This window comes from Meles meles, chromosome 5 (assembly GCF_922984935.1).
Source record: "Meles meles chromosome 5, mMelMel3.1 paternal haplotype, whole genome shotgun sequence".
NCBI lineage: Eukaryota > Metazoa > Chordata > Mammalia > Carnivora > Mustelidae > Meles > Meles meles.
Window position 1 is genome coordinate 72,322,587 of NC_060070.1, and position 20,291 is coordinate 72,342,877.

The window sequence follows — 20,291 nt, forward strand, 5'->3', positions numbered from 1 at the left end:
ACCTTCCCGGCCAGTTACTCTGAAGCAGCCCCAGCAGCCTGTGTTTTATCAGGTCCTCCGGGAATTGTGATTCGGATTAAAGTTAGAGAACCACTGCTTTAGAGGAAGAACCAAGGATGAAGGTTCCCTCTGAGATACTGATGTAGTCTCTCCATGGAGAGATGTTTGAAAAGATCTGGTTCTCGATTGCAGCGAAGCTCCGTTATGGGGTAACCATGCCATTCAGGATGGGGCTGGCTTCTCTCTCCTGCCTTAGTTTCTGGCCCATTCTCTTCTGGCCCATCTTAAACTCCGTGTTCCAGCCATGCACAGCTCTTGGCACCTCACCAAGTGGCACAGGCTATCCCTCTGCTCCACGGCACGGGCTGCTTTATCTGGAACTTCTATCGACGCTTCCCCCGACCTGGCATTTCCCAGTGCCATCTCCATTATCCGCCCCCCTGTTTGTTTTCTAACCTTACCATATAAATCTCAGCTTAGGTGTACCTCCTTCAGGAAAGCTTCTGTGGTCTCCCAACACAATGTAAGATAATGCTGTCTCTTCCCCTATTACAACACTTTTCTTTCTGAATTTAAATTACTCATCCCTCTGCTAGATGGGGTCTACTTATGCTCCCTCTCCCTCCCAGGGCAGGATCCTGGTCTTTGTGTTTGAAACAGTAGATGCTCTACAAATATGTAGATGAATGAATGCCAACAGTATTCACCAAAGTGAATTTCAAGGGATGACAGAAACATTGTTTTTAAGAAAATGCATCTATCCATGTAAGCATAAGACAGTATCAGTCCTTCTCTAGATCCCAGTGGAAGAGTGGAATCTGTTGCGGAGACAGCAAAGTACGTTAGAAAACACCCAGTTTGGGAAATCGGAAAATCTAGATTGAAGAGCCAGTATGTTCACTCAATAACTAGGTGGCATTGGGGAAATATTTTTATTTTTCTGACTCTGTTTCCTTAGTAATGATTTAGGGATTATAGCTTTTATAGAAGTATCACAAGACCATCGTGAAGGTAAGTGGAAGGATAATTCTATTATTTCTATTACTGTGATATGAAAATAACTTCAATCCAAGAGTGATGAAGATGTTATTGTTATTGTTTATTCCAGTCTCCTTGAAGATTAACTGTCCTGTTCTTTTGACTTATGCAGTTTTTATGGAAACGAGCTCTCAAAGATCGCTTTAAATATGTTCGGAGACCTATAGAAGATGACGAACAAGTGATGAGAAATAAGTGTAAATTTGGACACCGAAGAGGCCAGACAAAGAAATCTCTTACCAATATAAACTCTGATGATGTTAAAATTGTCCAGATAAAAGTAAGATTGGATATTTAAATGTTCTTATAACTTGTTGATTGATTGATTGATTAAAGGATAATAAGTAATAGCATCTAAAATCACTAAAACAGAATCAGATAGTCTTTTTGAAAACTGGAGGTAGGGAAGTTTGTTTGCATGGCTAATAATATGAATGATAATATGTCCAAAAGAGGGCTCCCGAAAACAGTTTGAGCGGAGTGTGTGCTATTCATCATCTCATGCTTGTTCTTTCACAACCTTTGAAAAACTTGGAAACACCCTCATGTTCTGGGCCTTTGAAAAATTTCACTTCCTTTCATCATTAACATAGATCTTACGTTCTTGCTGTTCTTGCTGCAGACAGTTTTTGGAAATCGTATTGTAGGGTAGCTTCTATCCTCAAGGTTTCAGGGAAGCATGTAGCCCACATGCATGGATACAAACCCCATCCTGCCCTTTCATTGCCCGGAAGGTGTCCCACACCCACCCAGAGGTGGCTGCAAGGACGTTTAGGCCTAAGGGCCAGGCAGCAGCTGGAGATTCCCCTCACAGCGGTGGGTTTGCTGTAAATAATGTACATGAAAGTCCTAATTACTGAGATCCTATAAATATCCTTTAACTACCTCAGAGCCCCCAGATATGGTCAAAGCCAAAAATGTCCCCTGCTAATCAAGTAAATGAACTTCTTAGGAAGGATGTCCAAAGCTACCAAGTGTAAAGAAGCCAACTCCCATGACTGCGAATTCTGTTTCCACCCCAGTCCTACATGAACATGTATTCCTAACTCTTCAACACAAGCACATTTATGTTAGTGAATGTACTTGGTGTGAATATTTCATTTTCTTTTTTAGCTGGTGTAATTTTTTGATAGAAATAAAGCAACCCAGTTGGTCATCTCAATTTTCTTAGTACTATCTATAAGCTCCAGGGGATAGGAAGAGTTTTTAAACATATTTTGAAAATCATTCATCCCCACAACATAAAAAAATTTAGATGAAGCTGTATATTTTAAATATCTTATTATAATTTTCAGTGAGATTTTTCAAGTCCTAAGCCAGTGAAGAGAATATAATTTTATGCCTGCTCTTTGACCAGAAGACAAAGGAAAGGTAACAATTTAGTGGTGTAACTTGTTAGAAATTTTGACTGCAATATTCCAGTCGCAAACTAAAATCATGACAAGATAGAGTTAGATTTATTTTAATTACCTTTTATATTCTGAAAATAAAAAGTCACTTTGTATAGGAACATAATTATGTCATACAGGAATTGGTTTTCTCAAGAAATTTGACTTTCCATATACAAAAACGGAGTTCCTTTACATATAAATTTTACAAATTCAGTTTTCCTTCCTTTTCTGTGATGCATGGCTCACCAAAATTCACTGGAGAGGATGAATGTAAGATCGGTAGATTAAGAATTGTCCCTAGCACTAGAACTCAAAGGAATGTTCATAGGGTCAGAGATCACAGAGGCTAAAGGGCCTCGTTTTTGTTGACACATCATCACTGGACCAATTTGTGCACTTCCCTTCCAGATCCTTCTCAGCACCACCTCAGTTCTTCATGGAATGACACCCTTCATGGCTCTTCCCTTCTACTCTCCTCCCCAAGACCCCCTGACAAGCCTCAATACTCAGATGAATCCTACTAAGATCCATGCACAGGCTTGTGCTACAAAAACACATTCCCCTTCTCCCTCTCCACCCCCCAAAACACAGAGAACTGAATGTACCAGAGTCAGAGATGAGTTAAGTTGCCATAGAACTTAGTTTTGACCTTCCCAGCTGGGGCAACAAGAGATGATAGAGTGTCCATTGTTCACACCCGAAGAGACAGTGTTTTTTCTGGCAAACACCTCTAACCAGTGAAGATTTACTTTTCTCCTCCTTACAAATGGAGCCACAGACTGCTGACTCTGTCAGAGACCGTAACATCTCTGTGTGTGACCTCGTGTTCTCTAGAGCCAAACGCTTTAGAGTTGGGGAAAAGTTTACCCTAGAATCTTACAGAAACAAAGCGTTTCTGTACTTGGTACCCTGCATGGCAACAAGGCAAATGGTAAAACCCTAAGAAGAATGGAAAGACAAATCCATTGAATAGACTACTTACGGAGTTTGACACTTCACATGAATTGCCTGAATGACTTCCCATCTCCGTTTTGAACTTTTGATAGCTCCTTCTCAGTGTCTTGAAGATTTCTCAAAATTAAAGACATTTTGGATTAAGATACTTCAGCAACGTTCATGTCTTTTAAACTTTCTTCACCGGGCACAGTATTTCCACAATATAGAAAACCGTTATTTCATGTGCGGCAGGGATGGAAAATGCTGATGGAGGCTTGAAGTCAGGAGTCAGGCTATGTCCTCAAAGGCAGGGAAGTGGGTTTGGATGAACTAGAGGAAGATTTTGGAAAGGAGCAAGAGAGGGGAAGAGATTGTCTTTTGTTTTGTTTCATTGCTGTTGTTTCTCTTTTGATGGTTGGGAACAATTTACCAAAGAACTGGAGGTAGATGTCTCAGTGGAGGAAGGAGCTTTTCGTAGCTCTGTCACATGGGCTTCTGCAGATAACCGAGACAGGAGTAGAATTTGTGTGGGTCTGAGGCTAGGACACAGACATTTTGTCACCAACTTTCCTCCTATCCCAAGCTCCGGGCCAGTTCAGCACTGCTGGACCTACACTATGAAACCCAAAGCATCTGCAACATCAAAGCATCTACCTGTGAGTTTTAAATCTCCCTGGGTTCCTCATATTCTGTTGCTCAAAAGACTCACCAACATGTTATGTGGATGGCTATGCTGGTCAGAAGTCCAGACTTTGTTTCCGGGCCAAGTCTCCAAAATACTGGGCATTTCACGGTGTTTGAAAATCTTTTTACACACACACACACACACACACACACACACACATATGACTTACTATAAATGGTATTTTTTTAAAAATATTTATTTATTTGACAGAGAGATTACAAGCAGGCAGAGAGGCAGGCAGAGAGAGAGGAAGGGAAGCAGGTTCCCCGCTGAGCAGAGAGCCCAATGTGGGGCTCGATCCCAGGACCCCGGGACCATGACCTGAGCTGAAGGCAGAGGCTTAACCCACTGAGCCACCCAGGTGCCCCTATAAATGGTATTTTATACTTCATTCCTGTTGCACTTTTCTCACTAACACTCTTTATGACTCATTCATATTAGTGTACTTCTAGTCCAGGATTGCAATGAATTATAAAGTACTCGTGCCCCAAGCCCTGTTCCTCCTGACTAGGAACTACAGCGTAGAGAACACCATCATCCATGTCTGCTTCTGGACCTACCTATGTGTTACTGCTTTCAGTTGTCTACCCAGAAATGGAGCTCATGGGGTGGAGGGTGTGCATTTACTTAAATTTGACTGATTAGTCTCCAGATGACTTTGTCTGTCTCATTCCCACAGTCATGCATCTTCCTGTATTCCTGCCAACCCTTGGCATTACCAGTCTTCTACGCTTTGCCAAGTCTATTAGGTAGCAAGTGTAATGTCATTCTTGTCATGATTTGCATTTCCCTGGGTAACTAATGAGTCTGAGAATCTCCTCACATGTTTGTTAGCCTTTTGAGTTTCCTCTTCTAGAAAGCTCCCTCTTTAGATCCATTGCCCATTTTTTAATGAGTTGGCATCTTTTTTTTTTTTTTTTTTGCTAATTTGAAGGAAGCAGTCCTTCCCATGTCCTAAGTCACAAAGACATTCTTCTACTCTTTGTTCTATTAAATATATTGTTTTCACTTTCATGTTTAGCTCTTTAAGTCATGTGGAGTCCATCTTTTCTGCTATTAAGTAGGGATCTCCTCAGAATGAGCCACTTTCTTAACATCAGTTGCTAAAAATCCATCCTTCTCTCATTGATTTATGGTGACACTTATTGTATATTAAGTTCCCAAATAGATGTGGGTGTGTTCTGGGCACTGTCTCGTTGTCCCATTAGTCTCTCATTCTGTTTTTATGTCATTGCCACGTTACATGATGACTTAGTGTTTATTGCTTAGTATCATGTCAGTGTTTAGTGTACAGACATTTTTTGTTGCCTGTGGAAGATGGGCATGGTCAGGAAAGTTCCTCAGTAAAGCAGTTTCTGGGCAGATTCATCCTCAGTTTTCAGAATAAGGGAAAGGACAGGAGAGCCTTCTCTCAGGAATCATCCCCTGGGACTCACAGAACTGGAGCTTAGGCTAGGGATGGCACATTCAAGTGGGAGGGCTGGACCAAAAGAAGGTTCTGGGGATCTGTCAGCACCAGAAGCATCAGGATAAGCTATGTCTTACCCATGTGGAAAACCTTCTGTGACATGATGGGGATGCCCTGCAGGAGGAATCCTGCCCCTGTCTTCCTGGGGAGGAGGTTGTGGTGGCATCTGGTGTGCATGAGACTCTGGGCCTGGATCCATACAAGGTCACAGCCTGATGCTCATCCTTCCTTGGAAGTCTCTTCTCCAGGGGATCCTTAGTGGTCTTCTTGAGCCTCTGCCAGATGCCCCATTTGAAACATTAGGATGTAAGTATACTTTTGAAATGCTTAAATTCTTCTTTATCATTTTTTGACTATTGCATGCATTTTAAAAATTTATTTATTTATTTTATTAACATATAATGTATTATTTGCTTCAGGGGTATAAGTCTGAAAATCATCAGTCTTACACAATTCACAGCACTCACCACAGCACATACCCTCCCTAGTTTCCATAACCCAGCCACCCTATCCCTCCCCCATCCTCCTTCCCTCCAGCAACCTTCAGTTTGTTTCCTGAGATTAAGAGTCTCTTATGGTTTGGCTCCCTCTCCTGGCCCATCTTGTTTCATTTTTCCCTCCCTTCCCCCAAACTCCCCCACCCCCCCGCCGCCCTACCTCTCAAATTCCTCATGTGAGTGAGATTATGTGATAATTGTCTTTCTCTGATTGACTGATTTTGCTTAACATAGTACCCTCTAGTTCCAGCCACATTGATGCAAATGGCAAGATTTCATGTTTTTGATGGCTGCAGAGTATTCCATTGTATATATCTACCACATCTTCTTTATGCATTCATCTGTTGATGAACATCTAGGCTCTTTATATATATAGTTTGGCTATTGTGGACATTGCTGCTATAAACATTGGGATGCATGGGCCCCTTTGTATCACTACATTTGTATCTTTAGGGTAAATACCCAGTAGAGTGATTGTTGGTTCATAGAGTAACTCTATTTTCAACTTTTTGAGGCCTTCCATACTGTTTCCAGAGTGGCTTTCCCAGCTTGCATTCCCACCAACAGTGTAGAGGGTTCCCCTTTCTTGGCATCCTCGCCAACATCCGTCATTTCCCAACTTGTTAATTTTAGCCATTCTGACTGGTGTGAGGTGGTATCTCATTGTGGTTTTGATTTGTATTTCCCTGATGCTGAATGATGTGGAGCACTTTTTCATGTGTCTGTTGGCCATTTGTACATCTTTGGAGAAATGTCTGTTCATGTCTTCTGCCCATTTCTTGATTGGATTATTTGTTCCTTGGGTGTTGAGTTTGTTAAGTTCCTTATAGATTTTGGATACTAGCCCTTATCTGATACGTCATTTGAAAATATCTTCTCCCATTCTGTCAGTTGTCTTTTGGTTTTGTTGACTGTTTCCTTTGACATGCAAAGGCTTTTTATCTTGATTGTATGCATTTTCCTTTCTTAAGTTATTGAGGTTTCTTTCAGCCAGCAGAATCCTCAACCTATTATCATCAACTTTTTGCTCATGGGATATAAGCCACTTTGATAAGAAGCTTTCTTTCAAGATTTTCTGAAAAAAATTTGGCTTGACTTTTTCAGGTCTCCAGTTCTTTACAGTTATGACTGATCTTTTCATTTACCTTGAAAAGATTCTCCTCTGTCTTTATGAGGTAGATTAACTCTAAATTGGATATTTGGTGAAAATTTATTCTGTTTTCTTGAAGCAGTACTGAAAGAACTCTGAAGTTTCTACAGGAGCTTTGGCTTCTTTCTAATTTTTTTTTTTTATAATTGCAATGAGGTTCTCTCAATTGAGAGACTTTTAATATGATCTTCAAGTGCATAGATTGTTTTATCACTTAATGTGACTTACGTTTAGTTTCTTTTTAAGAGTTTTCAAAAAATGACTTAATTCCTTTTTTTAATTAATGACTTAATCTATAAATCAGTTTCTTCAAAACTGCCTTTAATACCATCTTCTCAGAGGTCTTCTTTTAATGATGTATTTGTTATATCCAGTTAGGTGTCCCTAGAATCCATTTTGTCTTCTCCAGAAATAGCAGTTGTTCTAGTCTTCTAGTTCCTTATTTATCATCTGCTTAGAGGTTCTGTTCGTTATTGAAAGTGGGGTATTCAAGTCTCCAACTACTATTATTATTGAACTGTCTCTTTCTCCTTTTAATTCTGTTTTTGCCACATGAGTTTTGGGACTGTGTTGTTAGGTGTATATAAGTTGATATTATTATATCTTCTTGAGGGATTGGTTTTCTTTCATTATAAAATATTTTCCTTTGTCTCTAGGATAATGTTTTGTCTTAAAGTTTATTTAGTCTGATATTAGTATAGCCATTCTATCTCTCTTTTGGTTTCTGTTTGCATGTTATATCTTTGCCTATCTTTTTTTACCTTTAAACAATTTGGGTCTGAATCTAAAGTGTGTCTCCAGTAGACAGCATATATTTGGATCATTTGTATAATCTATTCTGCCAATTATTAAATATAATTATTTATAAGTTAGAATTTATGTCTCCTATCTTGTTTTTTATTCACTTTTTGTTAGTTTATTCTTTAATTACTGCCTTCTTTTGTGTTTTTTTTCTAGTGTACTAATTCAATTTCCTTTATTGTTTCTTTTAGTATATATACATTTTTAGTTATTCCCTTAGTAGTTGCCCTGAGAATTAGAACTAACATCTTAATTTTTAATGATCTAGTTTGGATTAATATCAATTTAATTACAATAGAATACAAAACTTTTGTCCCTATATAACTCTATCCCTTTCCCCTTTTGTGCTGTTATTGTCACATAAATCACATTTTATGTACTGTATGCCCATCAACACAGATTTATATTATTGCTTCATGCAACTGTCTTTAAAATATGATGGAAAAAAAAGTTACAAACAGAAAATACATTTATGCTGTCTTTTATATATACCTATGTAAAGACCTATACCAGGGCTCTATTTTTTTCATGTGGATTTGAGTCACAGTCAGATGTCCTTCTATCTATTTGCTAGTGACCAAGTATCTCAGTTTTTATTTATTTGGGAATGTCTTAAATTGCTCTTTCATATTTGAAAAGTGTTTTGCTGAATATAGAATTTATTTTGTTCATTGTTCTCTGGCTTGAGAATTGGGTGTTCTGATTTATCAGTTAAATGGTTTTGGCTGCAGTGGACAGACAGCCTTGTCTAAAACTGGTCTAAATTATAAGGAGAGCTTTGCTCTCACATTACAAGAAACTTAGGGGTAGAGGACTGAGAACATTATAGCTCCTCACCAATTTAACCATCTTGTTTCCTTATGACAATCAGTAGGATTGTTACTTCTCCACTATCTTGAAGTTAGATGTGGCCTTGAGACTGACTTTACCCAAGAAATGTGAGAAGTGCCATGTACGTTGGTGATCCAGTGTGCAGTGCCCCATCTTCCCCCGTTCTTTATCAGTGATGCCTAACAACATTGCGGGCGGTGGAGTCAGGTCCCTGGGTGAGGAGGATGAGGACCTGGGCCCCAAGAAGGGCACGTCACATGAGCCACAAATACACTTTCCTTGCTCTAAGGTTTGGGGGTTGTCAGGTACAGCAGCATAATTTTGCTTATCCTGAGTGATACCAGGGGATCCCAGTATAGTATTTCAGGCTTTGGATCCACATCTCAGTTATTCTCTTTGTGTTGGCTCCATGAAGTTACAGAGGCATTTTTGAGGGTCTCGCTGATCCTGCCATCCTGAGCCCAGGGATTTCATAGTCTGTATCTTACGTTCTCTATCTGGATTGGGGAGCTCTAGGAAAAGTATCACCATATATGATAATCAAAATGTTTACAACAAAAACTTTATTTTGCTTTATGTAAAAAATACCTAGTTTTCGTTTTTTAAGCTAATCCATTTGGAGATTCTTTCTAGTTCCTCAGGAGGGAGCAGATCATGTCCATTGTAACCTTAGTTAAGGACATTTCTCAGAGTCCGAAACATGGCAGAAACAAAACTAATACCTTGTCCCATCTGATGTGAACTATCCTATCAAACACGTGGTGACAGTTTCTTTCAAGAGATTAACTTGTGTTTTTTAAAAAACAACAATAAAAATCTCTACCTAATGTCCAGGACAGTGATGCAGGCATTCAATAAACCTTAAAGGCTCTTCTCATATTCCCAAATCCTCCAAACATTTGCTAAGTAAATAGATAAATCTGCCAGGTGCTAAATTACTAAGCTGACTTGGTAATTGATTCATTTCTATCTTACAACATTTTCTTTTCCTTAGTAATATGATTCATTTCTTAAAACATTTTCTTTTCCTCCTTATTGGGTATCCAGTACCTCCTAACATTGAAAGTCATGCAGTAGTCTTATGTGTTAGCTTTCCTTTGCTTAGAAGTGAAATGGAATCAAAAGTTATGCAAAAACTGCTGAAAGGGCCAAATGCTCAAGAATATCTTGTAGGTTTCTTTGGATTTCTTTTATGGCATTTACTGTTTGCTTCTTACTGCACCTGACACATAATGATTTATTGAATAAATACTAATCATTTTTATAGGCTTTGAACAGCTGTTTCTCTTATGGTGCAGAACTGAGCAGAACAGCTAAAGCTGAAGAAAAAAAATGTTGACAGTTAATTGCATTCGGGATATAATGCAATGACTGCCATCAGCAGGGAACACATGCGCTGATGCTGTGAACTTTTACAAATCAGCTGTGCTCTTAGAACCCTGGGCCAAGTGGCTGCCATTTCCCTGATGACTGGCTGAGCCACACACCTGGATGCTAAGCAAAGAGACTTTTCGAGTTACATAGAGGAACATCATTTCCACAGTCCTTGTGATGACCACGGAATTGAAAACAGGGATGATTGGAATGTGATATGTAGAAAACACTAGCCCCTAACATAGCACTGTCCAGCAGAAATAGAAGACGGACACAGGCGTAATTTGAAATTCTCCTGTAGCCACGTTAAAAAAAAAAGAAAAGTAAAAAGAAGCAGGTGGAATTATTACATTAGTATATTTTATATAACCCAATATATGCACAAAATTATCACTTCAACATGTAGTCATTATGAAAAATTGTTAATGAGGTGTTTTATTTTTATTTTTTGGCATACTAAGTCTTTGAAAGTCTGCATTTTCAAAGCTTACATCTCAGTTTGGACTAGCCACAGTTCAAGTGTTCAGTTGCCTCCTGTGGCCACCAGACTGGTGACTCCAAGAAACACACCCTTCTAGGAATTAGAAGGTGAGATGACACTTTCTTGGAAACACCGTAGTTGGCTGGGAGCATGACCAGTTATCTGCCGATGGCGTTCAGAGCTCCAGACCCCGCATCTTAGGTTCAGGACCTTTCCATCTGGCCTTTAAAGTAGACTTTTAAGGATATACATATAAGGATTATTAAATTGACACAACAAGACACCTTCTTTGTAAACTTAATCAGATTGTAGGAGGCTGAGCAACATTGTGTTCAATAAAAAAAGTCAGGGTGAGTTTTTATTCATCTCTGTGCAGGAAATAGTTATAACTATTTTGAACCATGCTGTGTCTTACTACATCAAAAGCAGTCTCAATTTTCTGTTCAAATCTCACGTAGAAAGAGTGTCCTCCTTATTCTTTCTTTCTTTCTTTTTTTTTTTTTTAAAGATTTTATTTATTTATTTGACAGGCAGAGATCACAAGTAGGCAGAGAGGCCCGCAGAGAGAGAGAGAGAAGCAGGCTCCCTGATGAGCAGAGGGCCCGATGTGGGGCTCGATCCCAGGACCCTGAGATCATGACCGGAGCTGAAGGCAGAGGCTTTAACCCACTGAGCCACCCAGGCACCCTGTCCTCCTTATTTCTGTTCCAGTCGTGGGATTAAATAACTGTGCTCTCTGCTACTCTACCCAAGTCCCCCAGAGCTGCAGGGCACGGTGCTGTTGGAGCCGAGGGCCTACTCTCTGTTACCAACACTCATGTGTTCAAGGAGGTGTAGCCTAAGCTCATTACCCATTTTGGATCCAACTCAAGTTAATGTTCTCGTTCATTTATTCTGATTCCTTTGAAGTCACAGATCCTACAGATGACACCTACACTGCCTTTATTGTGTCTATTTGTTGGGATTCCTTGGCTAGGTGTGATCTGTTCCCTGCTTCACGCTTTCTTCTTTCCATTACTTCTTGAGCACGTTTCCCTCCCCCCCCCCCGCCCCCCCCCCCCCTTACTGCTGAGACAGACACGGAGCAGCCAACTCTGCCGCTGCTCTGTAAGATTCAGGCTTCTCTCATTCCCTGGTTCCCTCTTGTTAATGTGTACTGCTAAGGAAATCAGCCTGTCGGAACAAGGCCACCCATCTTTTTGGAGAAGTCGGGGTTATGCTAAGACTGGAAGCCCTGCACCTGGCCATCTCTGTGCTTGAGAAAGTCACTTCCCCTTTGAAAGTCGCAAATTGCTCATCAGTAAAGTGAGAAGCATAGGCCAGACACTGCCCAAATTCTTTCTGGCTCTAACGATACATGAATCATTAAAAGGTGAGAATTTGAAATTCTGAAGCAGCCTGCTATTCCTTTGAATACAGTACTTCAATCTAAGATAGGATTTTCTGACATTATGATGGTCCAATCAGGTAGAAGCTTTCCAGAAACTCTGCTTTCTATGACATTTCATGAATTGGGTGGGGGTGTTAGAGGAAGCCATTCATTATGTGTATACTTGTCTATAAATGTCAATAGTACCAATTTTAGAACTCCCACTACAGTACAATAAAATGAAAGCTGTTTATAATTACAAACAGTCCCTTTCCTTTTTAAAAATTAAGATTTTTCTTTTTATTAACAAACTTCTCATTATATACATTTGAGACTTACAAAAGAATCCTATATGTATAATTTATGAGACAAAAGAAGCACGCGAGCCTCACATTCAGCTTTAAAATCTAAAATTTAAAATTTAAAAGACTACCTTTGTGTCTGCCCATCTTTCACTGCCCTGTGCTCTGAATTTTAGGTTTCTCATTCACCAGTTTTTAAAACATATGAATTTGCCACATGTGTGAGGTGTCTTATTTAGTTTTGCTTGTTTTTGCGGCTTACGTGATGATACACAGTATGTCATTGATGACTTTTTTTCTCACTCAATATATTGACTCTGGGATTCATCCAGGCTCAGTTCAGTTGTGTTGTTCATTCATTTTTATATTGGCTTAAAATCTACTGTGACAGGAAAACACAGTTTATTTGGATATTCTTTTATTGGCAGACATGTGCCTCTGTGAGCTGTGCTGCTGGGATCATTCCTTTTGTATATCTTGGTGTATATGTGCAAGTTCTTTCCAAGGGTACGCTTGTGGGAGTGGAATTGCTGGCACACTGGGTATGCAAATATTCAACTGGATAAGACAATGCCAGTTGTTCTCCTGGTCCTAATAGACATTTAAACTTACTGAACTGAGTTTAAACTGCCACACCCCCAAGTAAGATACCATTTTGATCAGATATCAAGATAACTTCTTCCCACCTCAAGTAAGATACCAATAGGTTGGGAGTAAAATGTTACTTGTTCCTATTTTCATTTTAATCACTTATGAGCTTTATCATCTTTCATATTTATGAAATACTCACGTTTCCCTCTCTGTAAAATGCCCAGTCGTGTCTTTTACCTATTTTTCTGAGGTTGCCCCTTTTTCTTATTTATTTGTAAGAATTCTTTATATATTCTATATTCTAGTCCACCAGTTTTATCATTGTAAATACCTTCTAGTTTGTGTCTTGCCTTTTGAATTTCTTTATGAAAGCTGTTGACCGAAAGTTTGTAATTTCAATGTAGTTAGATTTATTAATCATTTCTCTTATGATTAGTACTTTGAGGAACCCCCTTCCTACCTTGAAATGATAAGAATTATTTTTATATATATATTTAAATTGAAAGTTCTGCCTTACCATTTAAGTACTTAAGCCATGTGTAATTTACTTTTGTATAAGGTGTGTGGTATAGCTCTGTTTTCTTTCTTCCCATATGGCTAGACAGTTTTCTGTACCTTTTATAAAACAGTCCTCTTTCCCCGGTATTTGTGTTGTCATCTCTGTTCTTTCCAGTGATCTGTGTCTAGAAGCTCTTCCATGTTGCCCTAGTGATGTTATCTATCCCCGCATGAATATCAACTTTCCCTATTTACATATTACATAGTTGTAAACGTCTTGATAGTTTCCAGTCTCTATCACTAACTAATTGTTATTTTTTTAAGAGTGCCTTGGTTATTCTTGGGCTTTTTAATCTTTCATGTGAATTTCAGAATCATCTTGTTGAATTCTTAAAACATTAATTTTTGGTTTTTGATAGAGTTTAGATTTTGATAAAAATATTATTGAATCTATATCTCTATTTGAAGGAAGGCAATACTTCCTTATGATACTGAGTTTTTCTAACAGTGAACATGGTAGATCTATTAATTTGTCTCATAAGTATTTTCTAATAATTTTATAATTTTCTCCGTAAAGGTCCTACACATCTTTTATTAGTTGTATTCCCAGGTGCTTTTTACTTTTTGTTGCAACTGTAAAAAATGATATATTCTGTTTGTTAACAAATTTTTTATATTTATCTTACATTCAGTTGTTTGTAAAACTCTCTCTCCAACTCTAATAAATTATATGTACGTCATTTTGAGTTTTCTCTTAAACAATCAAATCACATCAACTATGAAAGAGGACAGTTTGTTTCTATCTTTCCAATTTCCATGACTTTTGTTTCTCTTTCTTATCTTACTACTCTGGGTAGGATCTATAGTAAAAGGCTGAATAAGAGTATAGCAGAGCAGCATCGTCTTGTTTCTGATTTTAAGGAAAATTCTTTTAAAATTTCAACATTAAAAATGTTAGTTCTAAGTTTCTGGTAGATAACTTTATAAGTTTCAAAAATTCCTCTTTTTATTTTGATGAACTTTTTTCCTTTAATTTTAAAAGGATGTTGAATTTCATACATATTTTTTCCGCATTATTTCAAATGTGCTCATTAAAAAAAACACTTTGGTTAATGCAGTATATGGTATTTATGAATTTTAGATAATCCAGGTTAATTACAGAATTGGTCATATGTCAAAATTCTCAAAACCTATTTATTTTTGTTTCTATCACAGCGACCCTAAAATTCAGATTTCAGGGGTGCCTGTGTGGCTCAGTCCGTTGAGCATCCAACTCTTGATTTTGGCTCAGGTCATAAAATTGGGGTTGTGGGATCGAGCCCTGCATTGGGCTCCCAAGTTCAGTGGGGAGTCTGTTTCCCTTTCTTTCTCTGTTTTTCCCTCTCTGCCTGCTTCCTCTGCTCATGCTCTCTAAAATAAAAAATCTTTTTAAAAAATTCAGATTTCAGTATGAAAGGTATGTGAAATGTAATGGATAAATCAATCATATTTCCCTTTAGTTTACTATAGTTCCTTTAGTAATGTCAGACCATTGTTGCATTTCTGGAATAAGCTTAAGTTAGTTGTTCTTTGTTCTCAATATTTATAATTTTGTTCTTGAATGAGACTGACTTGTAATTTTCCTCTTACAGAGTTCTTTCAGGTTTGGGGAGTCTTAGAATAGGTTGGAATCCTTCATAGAATTCCTTTTTCCCGCCACCCTTCTGACCCCGACTTTCTTATACAATTTGCATAAATTTGAAACACTCTGTTTTGAAAGTTTAGTAAAATTTGTCTATAAAACTTCCAGGTCTTGGCGTATTCCTTGTGGAAAAACTTATTTTCTCTTTATATTTATGTAAGATTATAGGGTTTTATTAGTCAGTTGGTAAGTTATCCTTTTCTAGCGATTTGATCACTTGGTCTGTCTTGCTAGTCATCCTACGTTCATAGAAAGTGGATCTACCTGAAGCTCTCTTATGTTCTTGAAAAGCCCTTATGTAGGAACATTTTAGGCCTATTTTTTTTCCCATTTTTTATAAATGACATCTGCTCATATTCTGGTCAGCTAAACGGTTTGCCAACTTGTTAACTCAAGTGCAGTTCTGCTGAGTATCCCTTCAACAAATTTTTTTCTTTCTTTCTTCCTTTCTTATGGCAGGAGGCAGTTTGTTGTTTGTTTGTAAAATATTTTATTTACTTTTTAATTTTTTTAAAGATTCTATTTACTTATTTGAGAAAGAGAGAGAGCACAAGCAGGGTGAGGGGCAGAGGAAGAAGCAGACTCCCCACTGAGCAGGAAGCCTGACATGGGACTCAATCACAGGACTCCAGTATCATGACCTGAGCTGAAGCCAGACACCCAACTGACTGAGCCACCCAGGTGCCCCTTAAATATTTTACTTAAATTCTAGTTAGTTAATACAGTGCAATATTAGTTTCTGGAGTAGAATTCATTGATTCCTCACTTACATACAACAGCCAGTGCTCATCCTAAGTACCCTCCTTAATACCATCACCCATCTATCCCATCCTCCACCTACCTCCTTCCATTAACCCTCGGTTTGTTCTCCACCTTTAAGAGTCTCTTTTATGGTTTTCCTCTCTCTCTTCTTTTCCCTCTCCCATATGTTCATCTGTTTCTTAAATTTCACATGAGTGAAATCATATAGTATTTGTCTTTCTATGACTGACTTATATCACTTAACATGACACACTCTAGCGCCACTCATGTCTTTGCAAATGGTAACGTTTTCAGAAAGATTTTTTTTTGAAAACTGAGTAATATTCACATATATATTCCCATTTATATTCATACTATACACACACACACACCACACCACACCACATCATCTTTATCCATTCATTTGTCAATGGATATTTGGGCTCTTTCCATAGTTTGGCTATTGTTGATAATGCTGCTGTAAACATTGTTGTGCATGGAACTTTTCAAATCTGTATTTTTGTATACTTTGGATAAATACCTGGTGGTACAATTGCTACATTGTAGGTAGCTCTATTTTTAACTTTTTGGGGCACCTCCATACTGTTTTCCAGAGTGGCTGCATCAGTTTGCATTCCCACCAACAGTTAAGAGGGTTCCCCTTTTCTCCAAACTCTCACCAACACCTGTTTTTTCTGGTGTTGTTAATTTTGGCCATTCTGACAGTTGTGAGGTAGCATTTCATCCTGGTTTCGATTTGTATTTCCTTGATGATGAGTGAGGTTGAGCATCTTTTTATGTATCTGTTAGCCATTTGGATGACTTCTTTGGAAAAGTGTCTATTCATGTCTTCTGCCCATTTCTTAACTGGGTTATTTGTTTCCTGGATATTGAGTTTGGTAAGTTCTTTCTAGATTTTGGATACTAGCCCTTTATATGATAGGTCATTTGCAAATATCTTCTCCCACTGCATAAGCTGCCTTTTAGTTTTGTTGTTTCCTTCACTGTGCAGAAATTTTTATTTTGATGAAGTACCAATAGTTCATTTTTGCTTGTGTTTCCCTTGACTCCAGGGACATGTCTAGTAAGAGTTGCTATGACAGAGGTCAAAGTTGTTATGGAAGGTCATATGCTACCTATGCTGTCCTCTTGGATTTTGATAGTTTTATGTTCAGGTCTTTCATCCATTTTGAATTTATTTTTGTGTGTGGTGTAAGAAAGTGGTCCAGCTTTGTTCTTCTGCATCTTGTTGTCCAGTTTTCTCAACACCATTTGTTGAAGGACTGTTTCTCCCCCACCCCATTGGATATTCTTTCCCACTTTGTCAAAGATTAGTAGACCATGTAATTGTGGGTCCATTTCTGGGATTTCTATTCTGTTCCATTTATCTATTTGTCTGTTTTTGTGCCCGTACTATACTGTCTTGATGACTACAGCTTTGTAATATAGCTTGAAGTCCAGAATCATGATGCCTCCAGCTCTGCTCTTCTTTTTCAGGATTGCGTAAGCTATTCAGGGTCTTACAAATTTTAGGATTGTTTGTTCTAGTTCTGTGAAAACTGCTGGTGGTATTTTGATAAGGATTGCATTAAATGTGTAGATCACTTTGGGTAGTATAGACATTTTAACAATGTTAGTTCTTCCAACCTATGAGCATCAACTGTTTTTCCATTTCTTTGTGTCCTCCCCAATTTCCTTTATACGTGTTCTAAGGTTTCAAGCACAGAACTTTTACCTCTTTGATTAGGTTTATTCCTAGGTATCTTGTTGTTCTTGGTTCACTTGCAAACGGTGTTGATTCCCTGATTTCTTTTTCTGCTGCTTCATTATTGGTATATAGAAATGCAACAGATTACTGTATGTTGATTTTACATCCTGCAACTTTGTTGAATTCATATATTACTTCTAGCAATATTTTGGTGGAGTCTTTCAGATTTTCTGCATAGAGTATCATGTTATCTGCAAATAGTGAAAGTTTTGAATTCTTCTTTGACTATTTGGATGCCTTTTATTTCTTTCTGTTTTCTGATTGCTCCTCAACAAAGTATTCTAGAAACACTTGTTTCTTTGGCTACTCAAACTGATCATCTTGGATTATTAATATGCTAGGTATTTCGTAGCCATCCACCCCACCCAATGTACTCAAATTTAGAGTAAATATAATTGACAGTTTGATGATTCAGTGTCACAAAATACCCACTGTTATTATATCATTTTGAATTTGGATTTTATGGCATAGTAGTGCAGTTATAAAAAGGCATTTAAAAAAGAAAAATACAAACAGAGGCAATAACAAAACCTTAATTTAAAACCTCTTTATCTCTTTTAATATTTAAATGAGCAGAAATAAAGAACATTCCTGTTACGTGTGAACCTTGTAGATAATCTAGGTTTCTACTAAAAGGGTATGTAGAAAAGGAAGTATCTCTTAACATCTGTCAAGAGAACGGACTGTAGGTAATGATAGTAAGTAATGAACTATCTGATTTGCTAAAGACTGTCCATTTGTTACCCACAGTCAAGGCCAACTGTAATCACACGTGGTAACCCTCATCTTAGGAGTCCATGACAAGTGCAATAACAGCCCATGATTCAAGTTCTCACGAAGTGTTAAACTGCCACTTGAAAGATGAAACATATTGATATTTCAAAAATATTTTGCAGGAAGAAACTGTTTGCTTAGATTCTGAGACAGATGAACATATTAACTGGTTCCAGCAAGAATATATGAAAACAGAAAAGAACTGGAAAGAAATTGATAGGAGGATGAGTCAGACTTTGGAAATAAGAAGAAAGCTGATTGGCAGCAGAACACCTCTGAAGGACATTCTTAAAATGTTTCCTTTCCTGAAGTGTCCTTACCAGGTATCTTTATTCGTTTATAATATTCTCTAATTTTAATGTCCAAATTGATTTTTTTTCTTTTCTTTTGGAGTATAACAGCACTACGTAGCAAATGGTGGGTGTGAATCTCAGTAGGGTGCATGAGACTCCACAGGCTATAACTAGGACCATTTGGTAAGAATTTCTGGAAGCATATTCTAATAACATACACTGCCTGCCTTCAGATTAAAGATTTCCCTGTCATTGAACATGCTGGGAGGCTGGGGGGACGACTACTTAGGGGTGTTTTGACAGTGTGAAACATTTTCCCTTTGCATACCTTTAGATAATCAAGATAGTTACTAAGGAACTGTTAGTCTGCAGCATTACTCAAAATCTATTTCCTTTATGATCCCAAATAACTTTATAAAGTGGAATATATGAAATTTAACAAATAAATCAAATACCCTTCCATTTAGTTTACTTACAGGGGCCTTTACACGGTCCTATCACAATCTTAGTGTAATGTTAGCGGAGTACATAATGAAAGATTCACTGAAGTTTTTACCTGGGAACACATTTCATGGAAGAATTCTGTGGGCGCAATCAACTGTTTTGAAAATAAAAGTTATCCATGCTATTCTTCCTCCACAAAATGAAAAAGAACTTGCCCGCATATTTTATTTTCATAATCGTGCCTATAGCAAACATCTGAGTGCTTACTACGTAGGGGGCATATTTTCGGTGCTTCACATGGATTATTTTATCTGTTCGTCTCTCAGCAGCACTACCTTAGTTATTAGTTGTTTTCTCTTCATCTTTGGGTTGCTAGGAAGAGTAATAGCCAGGAGGCTTTGGCTATTTCAAGAGTATGCCAGATTGACACACCTAACAATATATTGTTTTAAAGCAAAACCTTGTCAAGCTGATAGCCCATAAACTCTGTAAGTGTAAGGAGCATTTTTTAAGCATGTTAGTAGTTCTCCAAGTGCCTTGCAGAATATTGTGTGTTCAATACAAATGAAATATTTTTTTGTAAATATTTATCAGCCACAACAATTTTATTTATTTATTTTTTAAATTAATTTATCTATTTATTTGACAGAGATCACAAGTAGGCAGAGAGAGAGAGCGGGAAGCAGGCTCCCTGCTGAGCAGAGAGCCCGATGCAGGGCTCGATCCCAGGACCCTAAGATCATGACCTGAGCCAAAGGCAGAGGCTTAACCCACTGAGCCACCCAGGCTCCCCAATACAAATGAAATACTGATTTTTTTTTTTTTTCAATGCTGAATGAGTTAGTGAATGGTGGGGGTCTTTGTCTGGACTGCTGTAACGGAAATATCATGGACTGGGTTGTTTATAAAGAACAGAAATTTATTTCTCAATAGTTCTGGGGTTGGGGTAGTCCAAGATCAAGACACTGGTGGGTTTGGTGTCTGACAGTCTGCTTTCTGGTTCATGAACGTCGCTCTCTAGCTCTCATTTCACATGGCTGAAGGGGCAATGTAGCTATCCGGGGACTCGTTTATAAAGGCAGGAATCCCATTTGTGAAGGTTCCACCCTCATAACCCGTCCCCTCTCAAAGGCCCCAAGTCTTCATTCCATCACATTAAGCAATAGGTTTAACAAATG

General features: G+C 38.1%; 1 protein-coding gene across 1 annotated transcript in view; it reads left to right on the forward strand.

Moving 5' to 3' along the window:
* SAMD3 (sterile alpha motif domain containing 3) overlaps positions 1 to 20,291 on the forward strand; it is a 51,438-nt gene that overhangs the window by 26,101 nt on the left and 5,046 nt on the right. The window contains exons 6-7 of the mRNA XM_046006198.1: positions 1,151 to 1,318; positions 18,499 to 18,699. Coding sequence (XP_045862154.1) covers positions 1,151 to 1,318; positions 18,499 to 18,699 — 369 coding nt within the window. The remainder of the gene's footprint in view (positions 1 to 1,150; positions 1,319 to 18,498; positions 18,700 to 20,291) is intronic.